The 22,952-nt window shown below is 39.1% G+C and overlaps 1 protein-coding gene across 2 annotated transcripts in view; it reads right to left on the bottom strand.

Annotated features, from left to right (window-relative positions):
• LOC110442041 (synapsin-like) overlaps positions 1-22,952 on the bottom strand; it is a 174,831-nt gene that overhangs the window by 32,769 nt on the left and 119,110 nt on the right. Inside the window, exons 7-8 of one of the 2 annotated variants that reach the window (XM_021485558.1) lie at positions 11,235-11,297; positions 7,821-7,963 (exon numbers count right to left, since the gene is read on the bottom strand). In XM_021485558.1, the coding sequence (XP_021341233.1) occupies positions 7,821-7,963; positions 11,235-11,297 (206 nt within the window). Of the gene's footprint in view, positions 1-470; positions 614-7,820; positions 7,964-11,234; positions 11,298-22,952 lie in introns of both variants that reach the window. The other variant, XM_021485486.1, reaches the window with a different exon arrangement.

The raw sequence follows: 22,952 nt of genomic DNA, 5'->3' as shown, positions 1-22,952 counted from the left end.
TTCTTAGGTGAATACAATGTGATAATGCTACCGATGAGGAGAGATAGGCAAGGTAGCCAGTGTATATAGCCATTATACCTCACACATTACAACATACAGGTACAGCACAACACATGTAAACACGAAAAACAAATAAAAACAATATCAAAAATCTCAGAAATTAACTTGTATACATTTTTGTTTGACAATCAAAAATTACAATATTTTAATGAATATAATGAAAAAAATAAAAATTGAAATCTACCTTTTCACATGATCATAGACTACCGTGAAGTAGCATTTCAAAATATTGTAAAATGGTAAATTAAAAAAAATAAGAAATACAAAAAAAGTAAAACCCAAATTAAGGAAAAATTTAAATATAAAGCCATACAATAAACTGCCAAAAAAAGTGAAAATAAATAGTAAAGAAATGCAAAACCACAGCCATGAAAAACAAACAATTAAATGGGAACAGAAACTCGACTTACATGTAAGCCTTGTAATTATTGCCTATCTTCTGAATATGTATGTCGTAGATTGTGTCGATGTACGATTCTGTGGTTGTGTAACAGTTGCTCACTGCTACCACCCCAGCCATGTCTTGGAAGTCATAGTGATTGGATATCCTAACCTGTGACAAGTAAGGTCAGAGGGTCAGCCCAGGGAAAATCAATGTCAAGGACACTAGACAAAGGTCAATGGGTCAAGGTTAAACCCTGATCCATGATGGAAACCAATGTCAAGGACATTAGATAAAGGTCAAACCATGACTAACATAAAACCGTAACCAAGGTTGACATGCTGTCATGGTAACACCATTACCAAGGTTGACATGTTGTCATGGTAACACCATTACCAAGCTTAAGGTTGACATGTTGTCATGGTAACACCATTACCAAGGTTCAGCCATTTTCAAAACCAAATCATGAGAAATATCAGCTTCTGAAATAAGCAAATCAAACTATGCTACTGGATCATGGAAACAGAGTCTGCAGTTGATGAAACATTTAAAAAATTATGCTAAAAAATCCAAGTTCATCACTTTATTAAGAACTTCAATTCTACCACATTTTGTTGTAAGAGGTTGGTTTGTTTCCTTTGTGTGTTTTTTTAAAAGATTCTGTTTAAACACATGATCCAGCTTTTGCTAAAGGCCTACACATTGACATTTTAATGCAGTCTAGTCTAATTACACCTGAAGCTTCTACAACCAAAATAAACAGACTTTTTAATCAAGAAACCAATGTTTAGTTGTAATTAGCATACATTTTATAGCCAAATAGTGTAAACATCTTGACTAAATGAAATTCCAAACAGAACTGCAGATTTATAACATCTCTGTAGAGAGTTTACTATGTTCTGATGGTTTTCTAATGTCCAAAAATGATATCAGGAAAAATCAGAGCCTGGTACTCTCCTTTTAAATGGAATATACATGGGGAATTGTTCTCTTCTATTAAAAGACTATATTTTAGAACTGAATTTCTTGATTAATCATTTATTTTGGTAAAGGGCAATCACATGTTAGGATAAACAACGACTATACAATCTCCCTTGACTGACCACCAGCATGTTAATATAGTTTTTAAATGATACACTTTCCAAGGGGAGACCACTGAAGGCATGTCAAACATTAACAGGACACAAACGATTCTATACATACTCAATGTCTTAACAGCAATTAAAAAAACATCTGATGCAACTATGCATTTTACTGCACATGCTCATAACTGCACATAAAAATATAAGCACCTGTCATTGGCCTTGCTTTGCCAGCGTACGAGAAGCGGAGGCAATTATGTTATCTTTAAACAGATGATAGAGTGTAAAGGCAACTGATTAAGTAACAGATACAAACAGTTACCTCCCTTCTGTTTAAAGGGGAATTACTCTTGGTATGAAACACCATTTTTTGTTGTTAAGCTTACAGATCTTTCTTCAAACTTGTCCGCTTTAAACAAGTCAGAATCAACATCTGTAGCTGGAATTAGGGCTAGATATTTACTCTGAGGTCAAATAACCTAGCAATGTAAAATATAATCAATAACTGAAGAAGTTGGGTTAACTCGTTACCTGTTTACTCTAAAAGTCACCTAGCACTGTTGTAATGAACACATGGAACTTCTGACTTGTTTTCTGAATGCTAAACCTTAATTATTCTTTACGATCTACTTTTCTAGTCTGTACTCCGCATTCTTTCCCACCAGTTTTCTCTGTGCACTTAACACAGGAATGAGAAATAGAAGTTATTTATAAACAAGATAAACGGTTCAAAGTTGGCAGGCACTGTTGTTTAGAGCGGCACTGGGAAACTCTTGAAAACAATACAAGTTATTGACATTGACTTAGGTACAGCAGCTGTTATAAAATACTGCCTACATAGGGCAAATTATCTATGTAAATACACTTTAGTTAGAATTTCTAGTACATGTACATCACAAAAGTAATCAACTAAAAATCTTTTTGACTACTACGAAAAAAATGAAAAAACGTTAGATTAAGACTGGGAAATTCGGGATTCTGAAAAAGGACTAATTTTTCAAATATGCATGATGACTGTAACTTCAACCTAGAGATACTGCTCTAACACAAACTAACACTGGGGATATTGCTCTAACACAAACTAACCCTGGGGATACTGCTCTAACACAAACTAACCCTGGTATACTGTTCTAACACAAACTAACCTTGGGAATACTGCTCTAACACAAACTAACCCTGGGTATACTGCTCTGACACAAACTAACCCTGGGGATACTGCTCTAACACAAACTAACCCTGGGGGTACTGCTCTAACACAAACATACCCTGGGGATACTGCTCTAACACAAACTTACCCTGGGGATACTGTGCTAACACAAACATACCCTGGGGATACTGCTCTAACACAAACATACCCTGGGGATACTGCTCTAACACAAACATACCCTGGGGATACTGCCATAACACAAACTAACCCTAGGGATACTGCTCTAACACAAACATACCCTGGGGGTACTGCTCTAACACAAACTAACCCTGGGAATACTGCTCTAAAACAAACTAACCCTGGGGATACTGCTTTAACACAAACAAACCCTGAAGATACTGCTCTAACACAAACAAACCCTGGGGATACTGCTCTAACACAAACAAACCCTGAAGATACTGCTCTAACACAAACTAACCCTGGGGATACTGCTCTACCTCAAACAATCCCTGGGGATACTGCTCTAACACAAACTAACCGTGGGGATACTGCTCTAACACAAACTTACCCTGGGGATACTGCTCTAACACAAACTTACCCTGGGGATACTGCTCTAACACAAACAAACCCTGGGAATACTGCTCTAACACAAACAAACCCTGGGGATACTGCTCTAACACAAACAAACCCTGAAGATACTGCTATAACACAAACTAACCCTGGGGATACTGCTCTACCTCAAACAATCCCTGGGGATACTGCTCTAACACAAACTAACCCTTGGAATACTGCTCTAAAACAAACTAACCCTGGGGATACTGCTCTAACATAAACTAACCCTGGGGATACTGCTCTAACACAACCTTACCCTGGGGATACTGCTCTAACACAAACCTACCCTGAGTATACTGCTCTAACACAAACTAACCCTGGGTATACTGCTCAAACACAAACTAACCCTGGGGATACTGCTCTAAAACAAACAAACCCTGGGGATACTGCTCTAACACAAACAAACCCTGAAGATACTGCTATAACACAAACTAACCCTGGGGATACTGCTCTACCTCAAACAATCCCTGGGGATACTGCTCTAACACAAACTAACCCTTGGAATACTGCTCTAAAACAAACTAACCCTGGGGATACTGCTTTAACACAAACAAACCCTGAAGATACTGCTCTAACATAAACTAACCCTGGGGATACTGCTCTAACACAACCTTACCCTGGGGATACTGCTCTAACACAAACTAACCCTGAAGATACTGCTCTAACACAAACATACCCTGGGGATACTGCTATAACACAAACTAACCCTGGGGATACTGCTGTAACATAAACATACCCTGGGGATACTGCTCTCACACAAACTAACCCTGAAGATACTGCTCTAACACAAACATACCCTGGGGATACTGCTATAACACAAACTAACCCTGGGGATACTGCTATAACACAAACTAACCCTGGGGATACTGCTCTAACACAAACATACCCTGGGGATACTGCTATAACACAAACTAACCCTGGGGATACTGCTCTAACACAAACAAACCCTGGGGGTACTGCTCTAACACAAACTAACCCTGGGAATACTGCTCTAACACAAACTAACCCTGGGGATACTGCTCTAACATAAACTAACCCTGGGGATACTGCTCTAACACAAACAAACCCTGAAGATACTGCTCTAACACAAACTAACCCTTGGGATACCGCTATAACACAAACTAACCCTGGGGATACTGCTCTAACACAAACTTACCCTGGGGATACTGCTCTAACACAAACTAACCCTGGGGATACTGCTCTAACACAAACTAACCCTGGGGATACTGCTCTAACACAAACTAACCCTGGGGATACTGCTCTAACACAAACTAACCCTGGGGATACTGCTCTAACACAAACTAACCCTGGGGATACTGCTCTAACACAAACTAACCCTGGGGATACTGCTCTAACACAAACTAACCCTGGGGATACTGCTCTAACACAAACTAACCCTGGGGATACTGCTCTAACACAAACTAACCCTGGGGATACTGCTCTAACACAAACTAACCCTGGGGATACTGCTCTAACACAAACTAACCCTGGGGATACTGCTCTAACACAAACTAACCCTGGGGATACTGCTCTAACACAAACTAACCCTGGGGATACTGCTCTAACACAAACTAACCCTGGGGATACTGCTCTAACACAAACTAACCCTGGGGATACTGCTCTAACACAAACTAACCCTGGGGATACTGCTCTAACACAAACTAACCCTGGGGATACTGCTCTAACACAAACTAACCCTGGGGATACTGCTCTAACACAAACTAACCCTGGGGATACTGCTCTAACACAAACTAACCCTGGGGATACTGCTCTAACACAAACTAACCCTGGGGATACTGCTCTAACACAAACTAACCCTGGGGATACTGCTCTAACACAAACTAACCCTGGGGATACTGCTCTAACACAAACTAACCCTGGGGATACTGCTCTAACACAAACTAACCCTGGGGATACTGCTCTAACACAAACTAACCCTGGGGATACTGCTCTAACACAAACTAACCCTGGGGATACTGCTCTAACACAAACTAACCCTGGGGATACTGCTCTAACACAAACTAACCCTGGGGATACTGCTCTAACACAAACTAACCCTGGGGATACTGCTCTAACACAAACTAACCCTGGGGATACTGCTCTAACACAAACTAACCCTGGGGATACTGCTCTAACACAAACTAACCCTGGGGATACTGCTCTAACACAAACTAACCCTGGGGATACTGCTCTAACACAAACTAACCCTGGGGATACTGCTCTAACACAAACTAACCCTGGGGATACTGCTCTAACACAAACTAACCCTGGGGATACTGCTCTAACACAAACTAACCCTGGGGATACTGCTCTAACACAAACTAACCCTGGGGATACTGCTCTAACACAAACTAACCCTGGGGATACTGCTCTAACACAAACTAACCCTGGGGATACTGCTCTAACACAAACTAACCCTGGGGATACTGCTCTAACACAAACTAACCCTGGGGATACTGCTCTAACACAAACTAACCCTGGGGATACTGCTCTAACACAAACTAACCCTGGGGATACTGCTCTAACACAAACTAACCCTGGGGATACTGCTCTAACACAAACTAACCCTGGGGATACTGCTCTAACACAAACTAACCCTGGGGATACTGCTCTAACACAAACTAACCCTGGGGATACTGCTCTAACACAAACTAACCCTGGGGATACTGCTCTAACACAAACTAACCCTGGGGATACTGCTCTAACACAAACTAACCCTGGGGATACTGCTCTAACACAAACTAACCCTGGGGATACTGCTCTAACACAAACTAACCCTGGGGATACTGCTCTAACACAAACTAACCCTGGGGATACTGCTCTAACACAAACTAACCCTGGGGATACTGCTCTAACACAAACTAACCCTGGGGATACTGCTCTAACACAAACTAACCCTGGGGATACTGCTCTAACACAAACTAACCCTGGGGATACTGCTCTAACACAAACTAACCCTGGGGATACTGCTCTAACACAAACTAACCCTGGGGATACTGCTCTAACACAAACTAACCCTGGGGATACTGCTCTAACACAAACTAACCCTGGGGATACTGCTCTAACACAAACTAACCCTGGGGATACTGCTCTAACACAAACTAACCCTGGGGATACTGCTCTAACACAAACTAACCCTGGGGATACTGCTCTAACACAAACTAACCCTGGGGATACTGCTCTAACACAAACTAACCCTGGGGATACTGCTCTAACACAAACTAACCCTGGGGATACTGCTCTAACACAAACTAACCCTGGGGATACTGCTCTAACACAAACTAACCCTGGGGATACTGCTCTAACACAAACTAACCCTGGGGATACTGCTCTAACACAAACTAACCCTGGGGATACTGCTCTAACACAAACTAACCCTGGGGATACTGCTCTAACACAAACTAACCCTGGGGATACTGCTCTAACACAAACTAACCCTTGGGATACTGCTCTAACATAAACTAACCCTGGGGATACTGCTCTAACATAAACTAACCCTGGGGATACTGCTCTAACACAAACTTACCCTGGGGATACTGCTCTAGAACAATCTAACCCTGGGGATACTGCTCTAACACAAACTAACCCTTGGGATACTGCTCTAACATAAACTAACCCTGGGTATACTGCTCTAACATAAACTAACCCTGGGGATACTGCTCTAACACAAACTTACCCTGGGGATACTGCTCTAACACAAACATACCCTGGGTATACTGCTCTAACATAAACTTACCTCTGACCTTTTATCATGACTTTAATTGCCATTAATTAACCTTTGACCTCTTACCCTGACCTTGTCATTGTTTGAACTTTGACCTTTGGTTAATGTGACTTCAGACTTTTATTTTGACCTTCAACATGTATTTTGTGCTTGTCTGACATTTGTTCACTTTGAGTCTTTCGATATCTGATTTTGACCTTGACCTTGACCTTGACCTTTGGTGCCTGAGCCTACAAACTTTACTGATTGTATGGATTGCTTAAACTCTTAGGTTTTCTAAAAACAACAATACCTACAGTGCAATTCAGAAAACAGCAGGTATGAAACAGTTTTTGACATTATTTTCCTTTATGTTGACCTACAGTTATGGCCTGAAATTGGTCCATCAAATTCAATTGAGTTTGATTTAAAATGGCATTCACTCATGAAGAAGTTCCAACTTTTACATTCAATTTCAACCTTGACTTTTGACATATAATTAGTCAATGAAGCTTGGACAAATTTTGTTATTTTGTTTGATAATAAATGTAGTGAGTCAAACAATAGCTACAGGTGCCTTATGTTATTTTCAGACTTTTATTTTGACCTTGACCCTGGGTCCTGAGATTATTCCTTGACTTTTTGCCCAGTGACAGTGAGAATACCCATGTCTATATAGTAAGATTTGGGAACAGACAGGACATTCACACAATAGCATTACATATCCACTCAAGATAGAACCACTGGGTTTATATATACAAATGTATAGCTAACACTCATCTAGCACACCGACTGACAATACACATGCAGTTTGGGGTTGAGGATGGAACTCACATAAAAGCCCTATAATTATTTCCAATTTTCTGCAAATGCAGGTCGTATCGGCTATCTATGAAGGTCTCTGAGGAAGCATACAGACGGGTGAGCGATAACACACCCGCTAATTCATGGAACAATTCAAAACTTTCTACCTTCACCTGTGGTGGTCACAAAGTAACACAAAAACACATAAAAGTTCATCTCATATTAAATGCAGAAGATATGTGGCTGACAAAAGTTTCATTCAAATTGATGACCATCATTCACCCTCTGCTTATTGATTTCAATGTGAATGAAAACAATGAAAGTTGAAATTAGCTTTCTACTTCACCAGCCCTTAAACTAAACCCTACTAATACAGAAACTTGTATCACTAAACCCCACTAATACAGAAACTTGTATAAACTAAACCCCACTAATACAGAAACTTGTATCAATAAACCCCACTAATACAGAAACTTGTATCACTAAACCCCACTAATACAGAAACTTGTATAAACTAGACCCCACTAATACAGAAACTTGTATAAACTAAACCCCGCTAATACAGAAACTTGTATAAACTAAACCCCACTAATACAGAAACTTGTATCACTAAACCCCACTAATACAGAAACTTGTATAAACTAAACCCCACTAATACAGAAACTTGTATAAACTAAACCCCACTAATACAGAAACTTGTATAAACTAAACCCCACTAATACAGAAACTTGTATAAACTAAACCCCACTAATACAGAAACTTGTATAAACTAAACCCCACTAATACAGAAACTTGTATAAACTAAACCCCACTAATACAGAAACTTGTATAAACTAAACCCCACTAATACAGAAACTTGTATAAACTAAACCCCACTAATACAGAAACTTGTATAAACTAAACCCCACTAATACAGAAACTTGTATAAACTAAACCCCACTAATACAGAAACTTGTATAAACTAAACCCCACTAATACAGAAACTTGTATAAACTAAACCCCACTAATACAGAAACTTGTATAAACTAAACCCCACTAATACAGAAACTTGTATAAACTAAACCCCACTAATACAGAAACTTGTATAAACTAAACCCCACTAATACAGAAACTTGTATAAACTAAACCCCACTAATACAGAAACTTGTATAAACTAAACCCCACTAATACAGAAACTTGTATAAACTAAACCCCACTAATACAGAAACTTGTATAAACTAAACCCCACTAATACAGAAACTTGTATAAACTAAACCCCACTAATACAGAAACTTGTATAAACTAAACCCCACTAATACAGAAACTTGTATAAACTAAACCCCACTAATACAGAAACTTGTATAAACTAAACCCCACTAATACAGAAACTTGTATAAACTAAACCCCACTAATACAGAAACTTGTATAAACTAAACCCCACTAATACAGAAACTTGTATAAACTAAACCCCACTAATACAGAAACTTGTATAAACTAAACCCCACTAATACAGAAACTTGTATAAACTAAACCCCACTAATACAGAAACTTGTATAAACTAAACCCCACTAATACAGAAACTTGTATAAACTAAACCCCACTAATACAGAAACTTGTATAAACTAAACCCCACTAATACAGAAACTTGTATAAACTAAACCCCACTAATACAGAAACTTGTATAAACTAAACCCCACTAATACAGAAACTTGTATAAACTAAACCCCACTAATACAGAAACTTGTATAAACTAAACCCCACTAATACAGAAACTTGTATAAACTAAACCCCACTAATACAGAAACTTGTATAAACTAAACCCCACTAATACAGAAACTTGTATAAACTAAACCCCACTAATACAGAAACTTGTATAAACTAAACCCCACTAATACAGAAACTTGTATAAACTAAACCCCACTAATACAGAAACTTGTATAAACTAAACCCCACTAATACAGAAACTTGTATAAACTAAACCCCACTAATACAGAAACTTGTATAAACTAAACCCCACTAATACAGAAACTTGTATAAACTAAACCCCACTAATACAGAAACTTGTATAAACTAAACCCCACTAATACAGAAACTTGTATAAACTAAACCCCACTAATACAGAAACTTGTATAAACTAAACCCCACTAATACAGAAACTTGTATAAACTAAACCCCACTAATACAGAAACTTGTATAAACTAAACCCCACTAATACAGAAACTTGTATAAACTAAACCCCACTAATACAGAAACTTGTATAAACTAAACCCCACTAATACAGAAACTTGTATAAACTAAACCCCACTAATACAGAAACTTGTATAAACTAAACCCCACTAATACAGAAACTTGTATAAACTAAACCCCACTAATACAGAAACTTGTATAAACTAAACCCCACTAATACAGAAACTTGTATAAACTAAACCCCACTAATACAGAAACTTGTATAAACTAAACCCCACTAATACAGAAACTTGTATAAACTAAACCCCACTAATACAGAAACTTGTATAAACTAAACCCCACTAATACAGAAACTTGTATAAACTAAACCCCACTAATACAGAAACTTGTATAAACTAAACCCCACTAATACAGAAACTTGTATAAACTAAACCCCACTAATACAGAAACTTGTATAAACTAAACCCCACTAATACAGAAACTTGTATAAACTAAACCCCACTAATACAGAAACTTGTATAAACTAAACCCCACTAATACAGAAACTTGTATAAACTAAACCCCACTAAAACAGAAACTTGTATAAACTAAACCCCACTAATACAGAAACCTGTATAAACTAGACCCCACTTATACAGAAACTTGGATAACTAAACCCCACTAATACAGAAACTTGTATAAACTAAACCCCACTAAAACAGAAACTTGTATAAACTAAACCCCACTAATACAGAAACCTGTATAAACTAAACCCCACTTATACAGAAACTTGTATCACGTAACCCCACTAATACAGAAGCTTGTATAAACTTATTTAGAGACTTCTATTATATTGAACTGCTTTGTACAAAGAAACACTAGGCATATAGAAACCTGTGAGTACCAAATATCCACTAACATAGACAAATTAAATCTTACAATGTATAATGTCTGAGTTTGAGAGAGAATGCTGGTTCAGAATACACCAACCAGGAGTAAGCTGATTACTTGTGTGAGTCATGGTAGTCTTAATGGCAGAATGAAATACAATCAGAAACATTATGATAATTTTACACCAAAATCATTTGATTTCAAATGTTTTCATTTATATTTCTAAGCATGAGTAGAAATTGATAGGTACTTCAGTGTTATCTAGTTCAAAGGTAATCTTTTTTTATTACAAGAACAAGATTGATAATTTAATACCGCATTTTTATCTGTTCTATAAATACAGAACAATGCATTGGAGAAATAAATATGTAAAAAGTCATCTGTAAAGGTGACGGCACATATACTTACTTTTCCTACACCAGAATGAGCGTGACCTAACTTGACTACCACAGGGAACTTCGGAGTGAGCACCTGTAAAAATAGGATAAGTCAGTTACATTTGTGAAATTTAAAAAGATATTTAAGTTTCTATAACTTGACAATGTCTGTGAGACAAGAATTCCCTTACTGGGCATACTCCTCAAGGCAGCGTCATGTAGGATTCGTACCCGTTCCACTCAAAGTGTTGAAACGCAAATTTGTTTGAGATATATATATATTTGTGTTGTAGTTTCTTCCAAATCAACAGAAAAATGAAGAGCGATGACAAATATTTTCTATTGAAAGTAATAGCGGCCTTGACCTTGAATCACGACCCTGAAAGGCAAACTTGTGAAAATTGATATTGTTGAGTGATGAAGCCAATTTATTGATTCCAAATAAGAACATTTTATATATTTCTAAAATAATAGACGATTTGTTTCTAAAATATCAGTTTGAAGAGCGACCCTGATGCGGGTCGCTTATTTCCCACATATTATAGAGGGCCAGAGTTCTGACGTTAATCAACGATAGACTGATATAAAAAAAAGTCGATAAAACGTGAGAATAATTAGGACTGATGTTGTACCTAAGAACTCCCCCTCAGAAGGTACAGTACTAAACGAGATCTCATTGACCTATTTGATGTCATCATCGTCATATCTAATGACCATTTCACTACAATTCATGTCAATCCCGACACGGCTGTAGGATGCCAATATCGTGACATCTCCGGGGTGTTGTCTCTATCAACGTGTACCAGAAGGCCTCAGTGCTAAACAGGCAAAGACTATTCGCTGATGTACATCAGGACCCAGCCAACATAGTGACCTTCTTCTCTGTCAAGTTATTGCACTGCAGCATGTCAGATCAAGCATTTTTGTTGGCGTATACACAACTCTGTTTCACCACCCAAATTTCTCTGCAGGTCCGAAGTAAAAATAATCCCAAGTAGTGCACCTGACAACCCATTGTCAAGGACTTATATTTTTATTTTCTTTATTCTAAAAATGTGTAGCATATTCTTACAGTCATGTAGATGGCATATTACTCATAGCAAGGGTCACAGACTTCTTCTGGAAAGTGTGTGTATTTGGGGAAAGGGAAGGGAGGTCAGGTTTCCAAATATCCAACCTATTGCTCATGTCTTACATCCTTAACCAATATAAGCTGTTAACCATCCTCCATTACTGTCTCATTAAACCTGTAAATCCACTACAACCCTGTCCCCAGTGTTACACCATCAGTCTGACTCCTTCTGTAAGGTATAAATCCCCTACGACCCTGTCCCCAGTCTTACACCATCAGTCTGACTCCTTCTGTAAGGTATAAATCCCCTACGACCCTGTCCCCAGTCTTACACCATCAGTCTGACTCCTTCTGTAAGGTATAAATCCCCTACGACCCTGTCCCCAGTCTTACACCATCAGTCTGACTCCTTCTGTAAGGTATAAATCCCCTACGACCCTGTCCCCAGTCTTACACCATCAGTCTGACTCCTTCTGTAAGGTATAAATCCCCTACGACCCTGTCCCCAGTCTTACACCATCAGTCTGACTCCTTCTGTAAGGTATAAATCCCCTACGACCCTGTCCCCAGTCTTACACCATCAGTCTGACTCCTTCTGTAAGGTATAAATCCCCTACGACCCTGTCCCCAGTCTTACACCATCAGTCTGACTCCTTCTGTAAGGTATAAATCCCCTACGACCCTGTCCCCAGTCTTACACCATCAGTCTGACTCCTTCTGTAAGGTATAAATCCCCTACGACCCTGTCCCCAGTCTTACACCATCAGTCTGACTCCTTCTGTAAGGTATAAATCCCCTACGACCCTGTCCCCAGTCTTACACCATCAGTCTGACTCCTTCTGTAAGGTATAAATCCCCTACGACCCTGTCCCCAGTCTTACACCATCAGTCTGACTCCTTCTGTAAGGTATAAATCCCCTACGACCCTGTCCCCAGTCTTACACCATCAGTCTGACTCCTTCTGTAAGGTATAAATCCCCTACGACCCTGTCCCCAGTCTTACACCATCAGTCTGACTCCTTCTGTAAGGTATAAATCCCCTACGACCCTGTCCCCAGTCTTACACCATCAGTCTGACTCCTTCTGTAAGGTATAAATCCCCTACGACCCTGTCCCCAGTCTTACACCATCAGTCTGACTCCTTCTGTAAGGTATAAATCCCCTACGACCCTGTCCCCAGTCTTACACCATCAGTCTGACTCCTTCTGTAAGGTATAAATCCCCTACGACCCTGTCCCCAGTCTTACACCATCAGTCTGACTCCTTCTGTAAGGTATAAATCCCCTACGACCCTGTCCCCAGTCTTACACCATCAGTCTGACTCCTTCTGTAAGGTATAAATCCCCTACGACCCTGTCCCCAGTCTTACACCATCAGTCTGACTCCTTCTGTAAGGTATAAATCCCCTACGACCCTGTCCCCAGTCTTACACCATCAGTCTGACTCCTTCTGTAAGGTATAAATCCCCTACGACCCTGTCCCCAGTCTTACACCATCAGTCTGACTCCTTCTGTAAGGTATAAATCCCCTACGACCCTGTCCCCAGTCTTACACCATCAGTCTGACTCCTTCTGTAAGGTATAAATCCCCTACGACCCTGTCCCCAGTCTTACACCATCAGTCTGACTCCTTCTGTAAGGTATAAATCCCCTACGACCCTGTCCCCAGTCTTACACCATCAGTCTGACTCCTTCTGTAAGGTATAAATCCCCTACGACCCTGTCCCCAGTCTTACACCATCAGTCTGACTCCTTCTGTAAGGTATAAATCCCCTACGACCCTGTCCCCAGTCTTACACCATCAGTCTGACTCCTTCTGTAAGGTATAAATCCACTACAACCCTGTCCCCAGTCTTACACCATCAGTCTGACTCCTGTAAGGTATAAATCCCCTACGACCCTGTCCCCAGTCTTACACCATCAGTCTGACTCCTTCTGTAAGGTAAGTGTTGATTTTTGAGGCCACATAACTGTTACAATTTCATTTCCTTTGATTAGCAATTTCTGATCTAAGTGAGAGATGATTCAGCACAAACCCCAAACAAACCACCAAAATGTAAGGTCGATGTTATAATCACACCCAATACCTTACACATACACTCCATCAGACTGTATTGATGTCTAACAAGTCTAGGCAAGGTCACGTACCTCAAGGTCACAAAGATAATTTGATCAATGAAACTGAAGGACTTTCTATAAAACTTGTACACCTCTGATGTTCATCACTGACTTACCAAGTACGTCACAATGCTGGCAAGCTACACTCTATTTATTTATGACAATTTCATAAATGTTAAGCCGAATAATTACATTTTTATATATAATTTTATCAGATACTTCAGAACTAAGTAACAATTGCTCTAGTCACTGTAGATGATAAAAAAGAAACTGATTGTTTGATTGGCAGGCAGCTATGTACTAAACCGACCTTCAAACCCAGTAATAAACTTCATGTTAAATCTCCGTGACAATGACGACAGCAAGCCGATGATGTTGGTTATAATATTGGACCCCCATGAACAGTTGGCCGACAGCCTCTGTGTTACAGGGCGTATGGGCATTTCTTCTTTAAAATTATCAATAAGCTGTTTTGGTCATCTGTTCTTTTATTTGAGCCATCCAATGTAACCCAATACAACAGAAATCTCCTAACCTCCATTTGGAAGCCTTTTCTACAGGACCAGTATGCATGAATGGATCATCACTTTCTATAAATAAAAACTGAAGTTAAACACTGGATTAACAGGATGAAGAGAAGCAGAGAGGAGATTGGGACTTTAGGTAGTTATCATAATTATCATGTCATGAGAGTTGGTCAATTTCAGGAAAGTAACCATTACCATAATTAAATCAGCAAATTTCTTATACCATAGTGCTGACTAGACCATCCCAGTGGAGTCCAATACCTCCACCAGGGAGCATCATACCATAGTGCTGGCTAGACCATCCCAGTGGAGTCCAATACCTCCACCAGGGAGCATCATACCATAGTGCTGGCTAGACCATCCCAGTGGAGTCCAACACCTCTACCAGGGAGCATCATACCATAGTGCTGGCTAGACCATCCCAGTGGAGTCCAATACCTCCACTAGGGAGCATCATACCATAGTGCTGACTAGACCATCCCAGTGAGGTCCAATACCTCCACTAGGGAGCAAACAAAACGGCATCAAACTCACTCGAACCCAATAAAATAGTTAAATATGTGACTTGTGGACAACTTGACACCGTATAGTACAAAGACTTACTGACCAGTAGGAGGATGGGCAGTAGGAGAATGGGCACCATCATAAAATCCCAAAGTGGAAACAAGCTGTCAGGTTCACTGACAACAAGGATTTCTAATACAATTAAGTTAACTCTTTCCGTACCATTGTGGTGTACACAGTACAGTAATATGTGCTTCCTGGTCCACATTGTTATGAACAGCAACAAAAATATATGCTGTGTCATCCCCGTTGTCGTGTAGACACAACAAGAGACTTTGGTGTTACCTTTCTTCTATTTAACTGGTGATAGCACATGACAGTCGTGTAATCCAATTAATTGGCTCTAAAATTAGCACCTGTTAGTTGGCCAAAAAAACCCAGATTTTTATGGATGCAGAGTACATATTTTTCATCATATCATCTCTTGTTTTTGCATTTTGCCACAAGATGTTGCGTTTTGTGGCCTTCAATATAAACAATATGGCCGTGCCTGAATTTGATATGAACACTCGTAAATGCATCACCAAATATTTATGGAATATGGAAAATTATGAAAGTAATTATGGATATTATAAAATATAAGTCACGATTAAACCTACTTGCATTTAGAAAAGCTAAAAGACTTCCTGACAGGTTTCTGTTTGAAGAGATATTTGAGGTATTTTGAGAACTAAAGTGATGTAGAAAGACTGACTACTGATTCCTGACAGGTTTCTGTTTGTAGAGATATTGTGAAGTATATGGAGAACTAAAGTGACGTAGAAAGGCTGGCTACTGATTCCTGACAGGTTTCTGTTTGTAGAGATATTGTGAAGCATTTGGAGAACTAAAGTGACGTATAAAGGCTGGCTACTGATTCCTGACAGGTTTCTGTTTGTAGAGATATTGTGAAGTATATGGAGAACTAAAGTGACGTAGAAAGGCTGGCTACTGATTCCTGACAGCTTTCTGTTTGTAGAGATATTGTGAAGTATATGGAGAACTAAAGTGATATAGAAAGGCTGGCTACTGATTCCTGACAGCTTTCTGTTTGTAGAGATATTGTGAAGTATATGGAGAACTAAAGTGATATAGAAAGGCTGGCTGCTGATTCTGGAGGGTGGATTTGTTTATTATTTTATGTTTATAAACAGATTTAGTATACATCAGTAGAATTTTGTAGAAACCAGCTGGGTCTATCCCAAGCATATGGGAGCTATTAATTGGGTTTTAAGGAGAATACCAACAGGTCTGAGTGTTCCAAACATGTCTAAAGAAATCAAATAGATGAAACCTCTATACCACGCCTCTCATTTCAGTGCCACCTTGCTTCAGTACCAGCACATTTATAAGTCCCCTTTTATGTTTTTCTTATAAAAGCTGACCCATTCTTTATAAAAATAAATGCATCTTCATCCCTTACAGATGATTCAATTAATTCCCATGTCAGAATGATGTTTATGCCAAAATTGAAATCAATCTGATAATTGTCAGAGCAAATTTTACTGTTGCATATATACGCCCATGTGAATGGGATGGAAGCGTGCCTCTCCATGATGATAATAACCTGTACAATGTCTTCTAATCGACAGCCCTCCTCTCCAACCTCTCTATGATAATCGACAGCCCTCCTCTACAACCTCTCTATGATAATCAACAGCCCTCCTCTCCAAATCTCTCAGATTTAGGAGTAACACAGTAATTCAGTGCAGAGTGTTGAAAATCTGAAGAACCAGTAATCCGACAGCTTATCATTACAACAGTGAGCAGCTTTAATTTCAAGGCAAATTTAATTTGTAACGTTGATGGAGCTATAGGTGTATACATGTGTTGGCAGGCACCCCTACTACCTCAGTATGTACCAGGCACCCCTACTTTCTCAGTATGTACTAGGAATTTACGCACGCCCTGTGTATGTGATAAAACAGATCCTTTTTGGGAGGCAGGCATAAGACGATGCACTGAGATTAACTCATATCCTATTATTGTTGATGGTTTTGAATCATTCAGGATTGTGTGGGCTTGGTAGAGATAGGGGGGGGGGGGGGGGGGGGGGACATTTCTTGATAATTAAAACAGATTTATAGCCAAAGAAATCAAATACAAATATGAAACATGTTTAAATACCTGTCAAAAAGTCATATACTTTATAGTTAATGTTCCATTAGAAATGTTAAAATCTCGTCTTCTCCTGAATACTCCACCTCTGGATCTTTGCCAGCATGATCTTCATATAACTCCTGACAACTTTATAATGTATATGCATAAAAAATGCTACACATCACACTGTACAACATTACAGACCATTTTGTTACACAAAATATCATTCTTTTTTTAAGATAATCAGCATTTTCAGACTTCCACTATGTCAATATACATGCTCCTTCTACTGAACATAGGACTAGAACTTAGAGGTAAACTCATTCCAGCTATGTTTATAATGAGTATTACACATCAATGTATCTATGAAGGAGAGAGTGATGATAAGGAAAATCAACCGACAGCACAAATACCATAACACAAGCTGTCAGCACATATACCATAACACAAGCTGTCAGCACCAATACCATAACACAAGCTGTCAGCACAAAGACCAGAACACAAGCTGTCAGGACAAATACCAGAACACAAGCTGGCAGCACAAATACCATAACACAAGCTTTCAGGACAAATACCATAACACAAGCTGTCAGGACATACACCATAACACAAGCTGTCAGCACAAAGACCAGAACACAAGCTGTCAGGACAAATACCAAAACACAAGCTGTCAACACAAATACCATAACACAAGCTGTCATCACAAATACCATAACACAAGCTGTCAGGAAATATACCATAACACAAGCTGTCAGCACAAATACATAACACAAGCTGTCAGCACAAATCCCATAACACAAGCTGTCAGGACATATACCATAACACAAACTGTCAGCACAAATAGCTTAACACAAGCTGTCAGCACAAATACATAACGAAAGCTGTCAGCACAAATACCATAACCCAAGCTGTCAGGACAAATACCATAACACAAGCTGTCATCACAAATACCATAACACAAGCTGTCATCACAAATACCATAACACAAGCTGTCAGGACAAATACCAAAACACAAGCTGTCAGCACATATACCATAACACAAGCTGTCAGCACAAAGACCAGAACACAAGCTGTCAGGACAAATACCATAACACAAGCTGTCAGGACAAATACCAAAACACAAGCTGTCAACACAAATACCACACCACAAGCTGTCAGCACAAATACCATAACTCAAGCTGTCAGCACAAATACATAACGAAAGCTGTCAGCACAAATACCATAACATAAGCTGTCAGCACAAATACCATAACCCAAGCTGTCAGGACAAATACCATAACACAAGCTGTCATCACAAATACCATAACACAAGCTGTCAACACAAATACCACACCACAAGCTGTCAGCACAAATACCATAGCACAAGCTGTCAGCACAAATACCATAAAACAAGCTGTCAGAACATATACCATAACACAAGCTGTCAGCACATATCCCATAACACAAGCTGTCAACACAAATACCACACCACAAGCTGTCAGCACAAATACCATAGCACAAGCTGTCAGCACAAATACCATAGCACAAGCTGTCAGCACAAATACCATAAAACAAACTGTCAGGACATATACCATAACACAAGCTGTCAACACAAATACCATAACACAAGCTGTCAGCACAAATACCAGAACACAAGCTGTCAGCACAAATTCCATAACACAAGCTGTCAGCACAAAGACCAGAACACAAGCTGTCAGGACAAATACCAGAACACAAGCTGGCAGCACAAATACCATAACACAAGCTTTCAGGACAAATACCATAACACAAGCTGTCAACACAAATACCACACCACAAGCTGTCAGCACAAATACCATAGCACAAGCTGTCGGCACAAATACCATAACACAAGCTGTCAGCACAAATACCATAACACAAGCTGTCAGCACAAATACAATGTACCATATAAAAACCTTTCAGCAGGAGAGCAGGGTTTACTGTAACACATTAGCAATAGTCTATATATGCAGATAACCAAAACTGAATCTTTCCAGGGGATGGAGCACAATCCTTGATAAGGAACTTCATTTTTACATGGTGTGATTTATATTGAGCATGTATAATATTAGGAACTTTTAACTCATGAACTTATATCACTATCATTTCACTAGATCATTGTAAGAAGAGCAAAATTTTAACTTCTAATTTAGATGATTTTTTCATTGTATACAATTATTAAAATTCAGATTTTTTTTTTTTTCTTAACACTTTCTGAAACGAGATTCAATAATTGTTATCTGTTGGTGATTGCGATACCCTAGAGATGACAATCTGTATACATTGTTCCCTATGCAGTGACCTAATAAAGTTGTTTCTGAAACAAGATTGTGTCCTTGGTCTGTACCTAACGCACCTGTTATTAACTATCTATACCTGTAAACATCTCTGACTCGTGTGTGACACACCTACCACTTTACCTGTAAACACCTGTGTTTACCTGGCCTGGTTTTCTGTTGTTCCAGAGCTTTATGGTAACAGCGCATGCAGGTAGCAAATAGCCAGAAAAAACAAGGCCATTGGATATCTACACTGTGTTGATATATCACAAGATCAATACACATGTACTAAAGTAACACATGTATTGGTCTGTTCCTATATAGGTGATATAACTATCAGGAACATCGTTCAACAAATTTATGCTTTTTACTTTTCAACATTTTGATAAAAAAAATCATTTTTAAATTCAATGTTTTTCATTTATTTAAAAGAGAGAAAAAACTTGGTCACTCTTTAATTCCATATTGGTTTATTCATTTTGATAAAAACTATGAGAATCAAATTGAAATCCCTTGATATAGTAAAGCCCTGAAAACCGAGTCACCTTCATTTCAATCCATAGTGACTTGATTGTGAGGATGGTCGATCATCAGACAAAAACAGGACCATCTGACAGTTTGTGAAGGCTTTAGATAATGAAGTTACAATAGGTACGCATATATACAATGTGTACGCATATATACAATGTGTACGCATATGGGGAATGTGTACGCATATATACAATGTGTCCGCATATATACAATGTGTACGCATATGGGGAATGTGTACGCATATATACAATGTGTATGCATATATACAATGTGTACGCATATGGGGAATGTGTACGCATATATACAATGTGTCCGCATATATACAATGTGTACGCATATATACAATGGCAAACTTATTTAACATTTAGTAGAGAATCACAAATGTACATATTTTGTTATGTTTTTGTCAAAAATACATAAATCCTGTTTTCCAACATACATGTGTCCTGTTGTCAATCAAACATACAGTGATACTTCCTGTTGTCTGACAATCATACATCATGTTGTCCAACAAACACATACTTCCTGCTGTTCCAACAAACACACTTCATGTTGTCCAACATACATACTTCCTGTAGTCCAACAAACACACTTCATGTTGTCCAACAATCTCACTTCCTGTTGTCCAACTAACACTCCCTGTTCTCCAACAATCACACTTCCTGTTGTCTGACAAACTGTATAACATCATATTGTCCAACAAACACATACTTCCTGCTGTTCCAACAAACACACTTCATGTTGTCCAACAAACACACTTCCTGTGGTTCAACAAACACACTCCCTGTTGTCCAACAAACACACTTCCTGTGGTTCAACAAACACACTCCCTGTTGTCCAACAAACACACTTCCTGTGGTTCAACAAACACACTCCCTGTTGTCCAACAAACACACTTCATGTTGTCCAACAAACAAACTTCTTGTTGTCCAACAAACACACTTCCTGTTGTCCAACAAACACACTTCATGTTGTCCAACAAACACATTTCCTGTTGTCCAACAAACACACTTCCTGTTGTTTAACAAACACACTTCCTGTTGTCCAACTTACACATTTCTTGTTGTCCAACAAAAAAACTTCCTGTTGTCCAACAAACACACTTCATGTTGTCCAACTTACACACTTCTTGTAGTCCAACAAAAACACTTCCTGTTGTCCAACAAACACACTTCCTGTTGTCCAACAGACACACTTCCTGTTGTTCAACAAATACACTTCTTGTTGTCCAACAAATACACTTCTTGTTGTCCAACAAACACACTTCCTGTTGTCTAACAAACACACCTCTTGTTGTCCAACAAACACCCTTCCTGTTGTCCAACAAAACACACTTCCTGTTGTCCAACTTACACACTTCCTGTAGTCCAATAAACACACTTCTTGTAGTCCAACAAACACACTTCATGTTGTCCAACAAACACATTTCCTGTTGTCCAACAAACACACTTCTTGTTGTCCAACAAACACACGTCCTGTTGTCCAACAAATACACTTCTTGTTGTCCAACAGACACACTTCTTGTTGTCCAACAAACACACTTCCTGTTGTCTAACAAACACACCTCTTGTTGTCCAACAAACACCCTTCCTGTTGTCCAACAAAACATACTTCCTGTTGTCCAACTTACACACTTCCTGTAGTCCAATAAACACACTTCTTGTTGTCCAACAAACACCCTTCCTGTTGTCCAACAAACACACTTCATGTTGTCCAACATACATACTTCCTGTAGTCCAACAAACATACATCATGTTGTCCAACAAACACATACTTCCTGTTGTTCCAACAAACACACTTCATGTTGTCCAACAAACACACTTTCCTGTTGTCCAACAAACACCCTTCCTGTTGTCCAACATACTTCCTGTTGTCCAACTTACACACTTCCTGTAGTCCAACAAACACACTTCTTGTTGTCCAACAAACACACTTCTTGTCCAACAAACACACTTCCTGTTGTCCAACAAACACCCTTCCTGTTGTCCAACATACATACTTCCTGTTGTCCAACTAACACACTTCCTGTTGTCCAACAAACACACTTCATGTTGTCCAACAAACACACTTCTTGTCCAACAAACACACTTCCTGTTGTCCAACAGACACACTTTTTGTTGTCCAACAAACACACTTCCTGTTGTCCAACATACATACTTCATCTACCCCACCAAACATAATTCATGTTGTCCAACAAACACACTTCCTGTTGTCCAACAAACACCCTTCCTGTTGTCCAACAAAAATACTTCCTGTTGTCCAACAAGCACCCTTCTTGTAGTCCAACTAACACACTTCTTGTTGTCCAACTAACACACTTCCTTTTGTCCAACATACATACTTCTTGTTGTCCAACAAACACACTTCTTGTCCAACAAACACACTTCCTGTTGTCCAACAGACACACTTTTTGTTGTCCAACAAACACACTTCCTGTTGTCCAACATACATACTTCATCTACCCCACCAAACATAATTCATGTTGTCCAACAAACACACTTCCTGTTGTCCAACAAACACCCTTCCTGTTGTCCAACAAAAATACTTCCTGTTGTCCAACAAGCACCCTTCTTGTAGTCCAAC

Source organism: Mizuhopecten yessoensis, unplaced genomic scaffold (genome assembly GCF_002113885.1).
Source record: "Mizuhopecten yessoensis strain PY_sf001 unplaced genomic scaffold, ASM211388v2 scaffold221, whole genome shotgun sequence".
NCBI classification, from domain to species: domain Eukaryota; kingdom Metazoa; phylum Mollusca; class Bivalvia; order Pectinida; family Pectinidae; genus Mizuhopecten; species Mizuhopecten yessoensis.
Note: the sequence above shows the minus strand (reverse complement) of the source record. Positions and strands in the feature narration are given on the sequence as shown.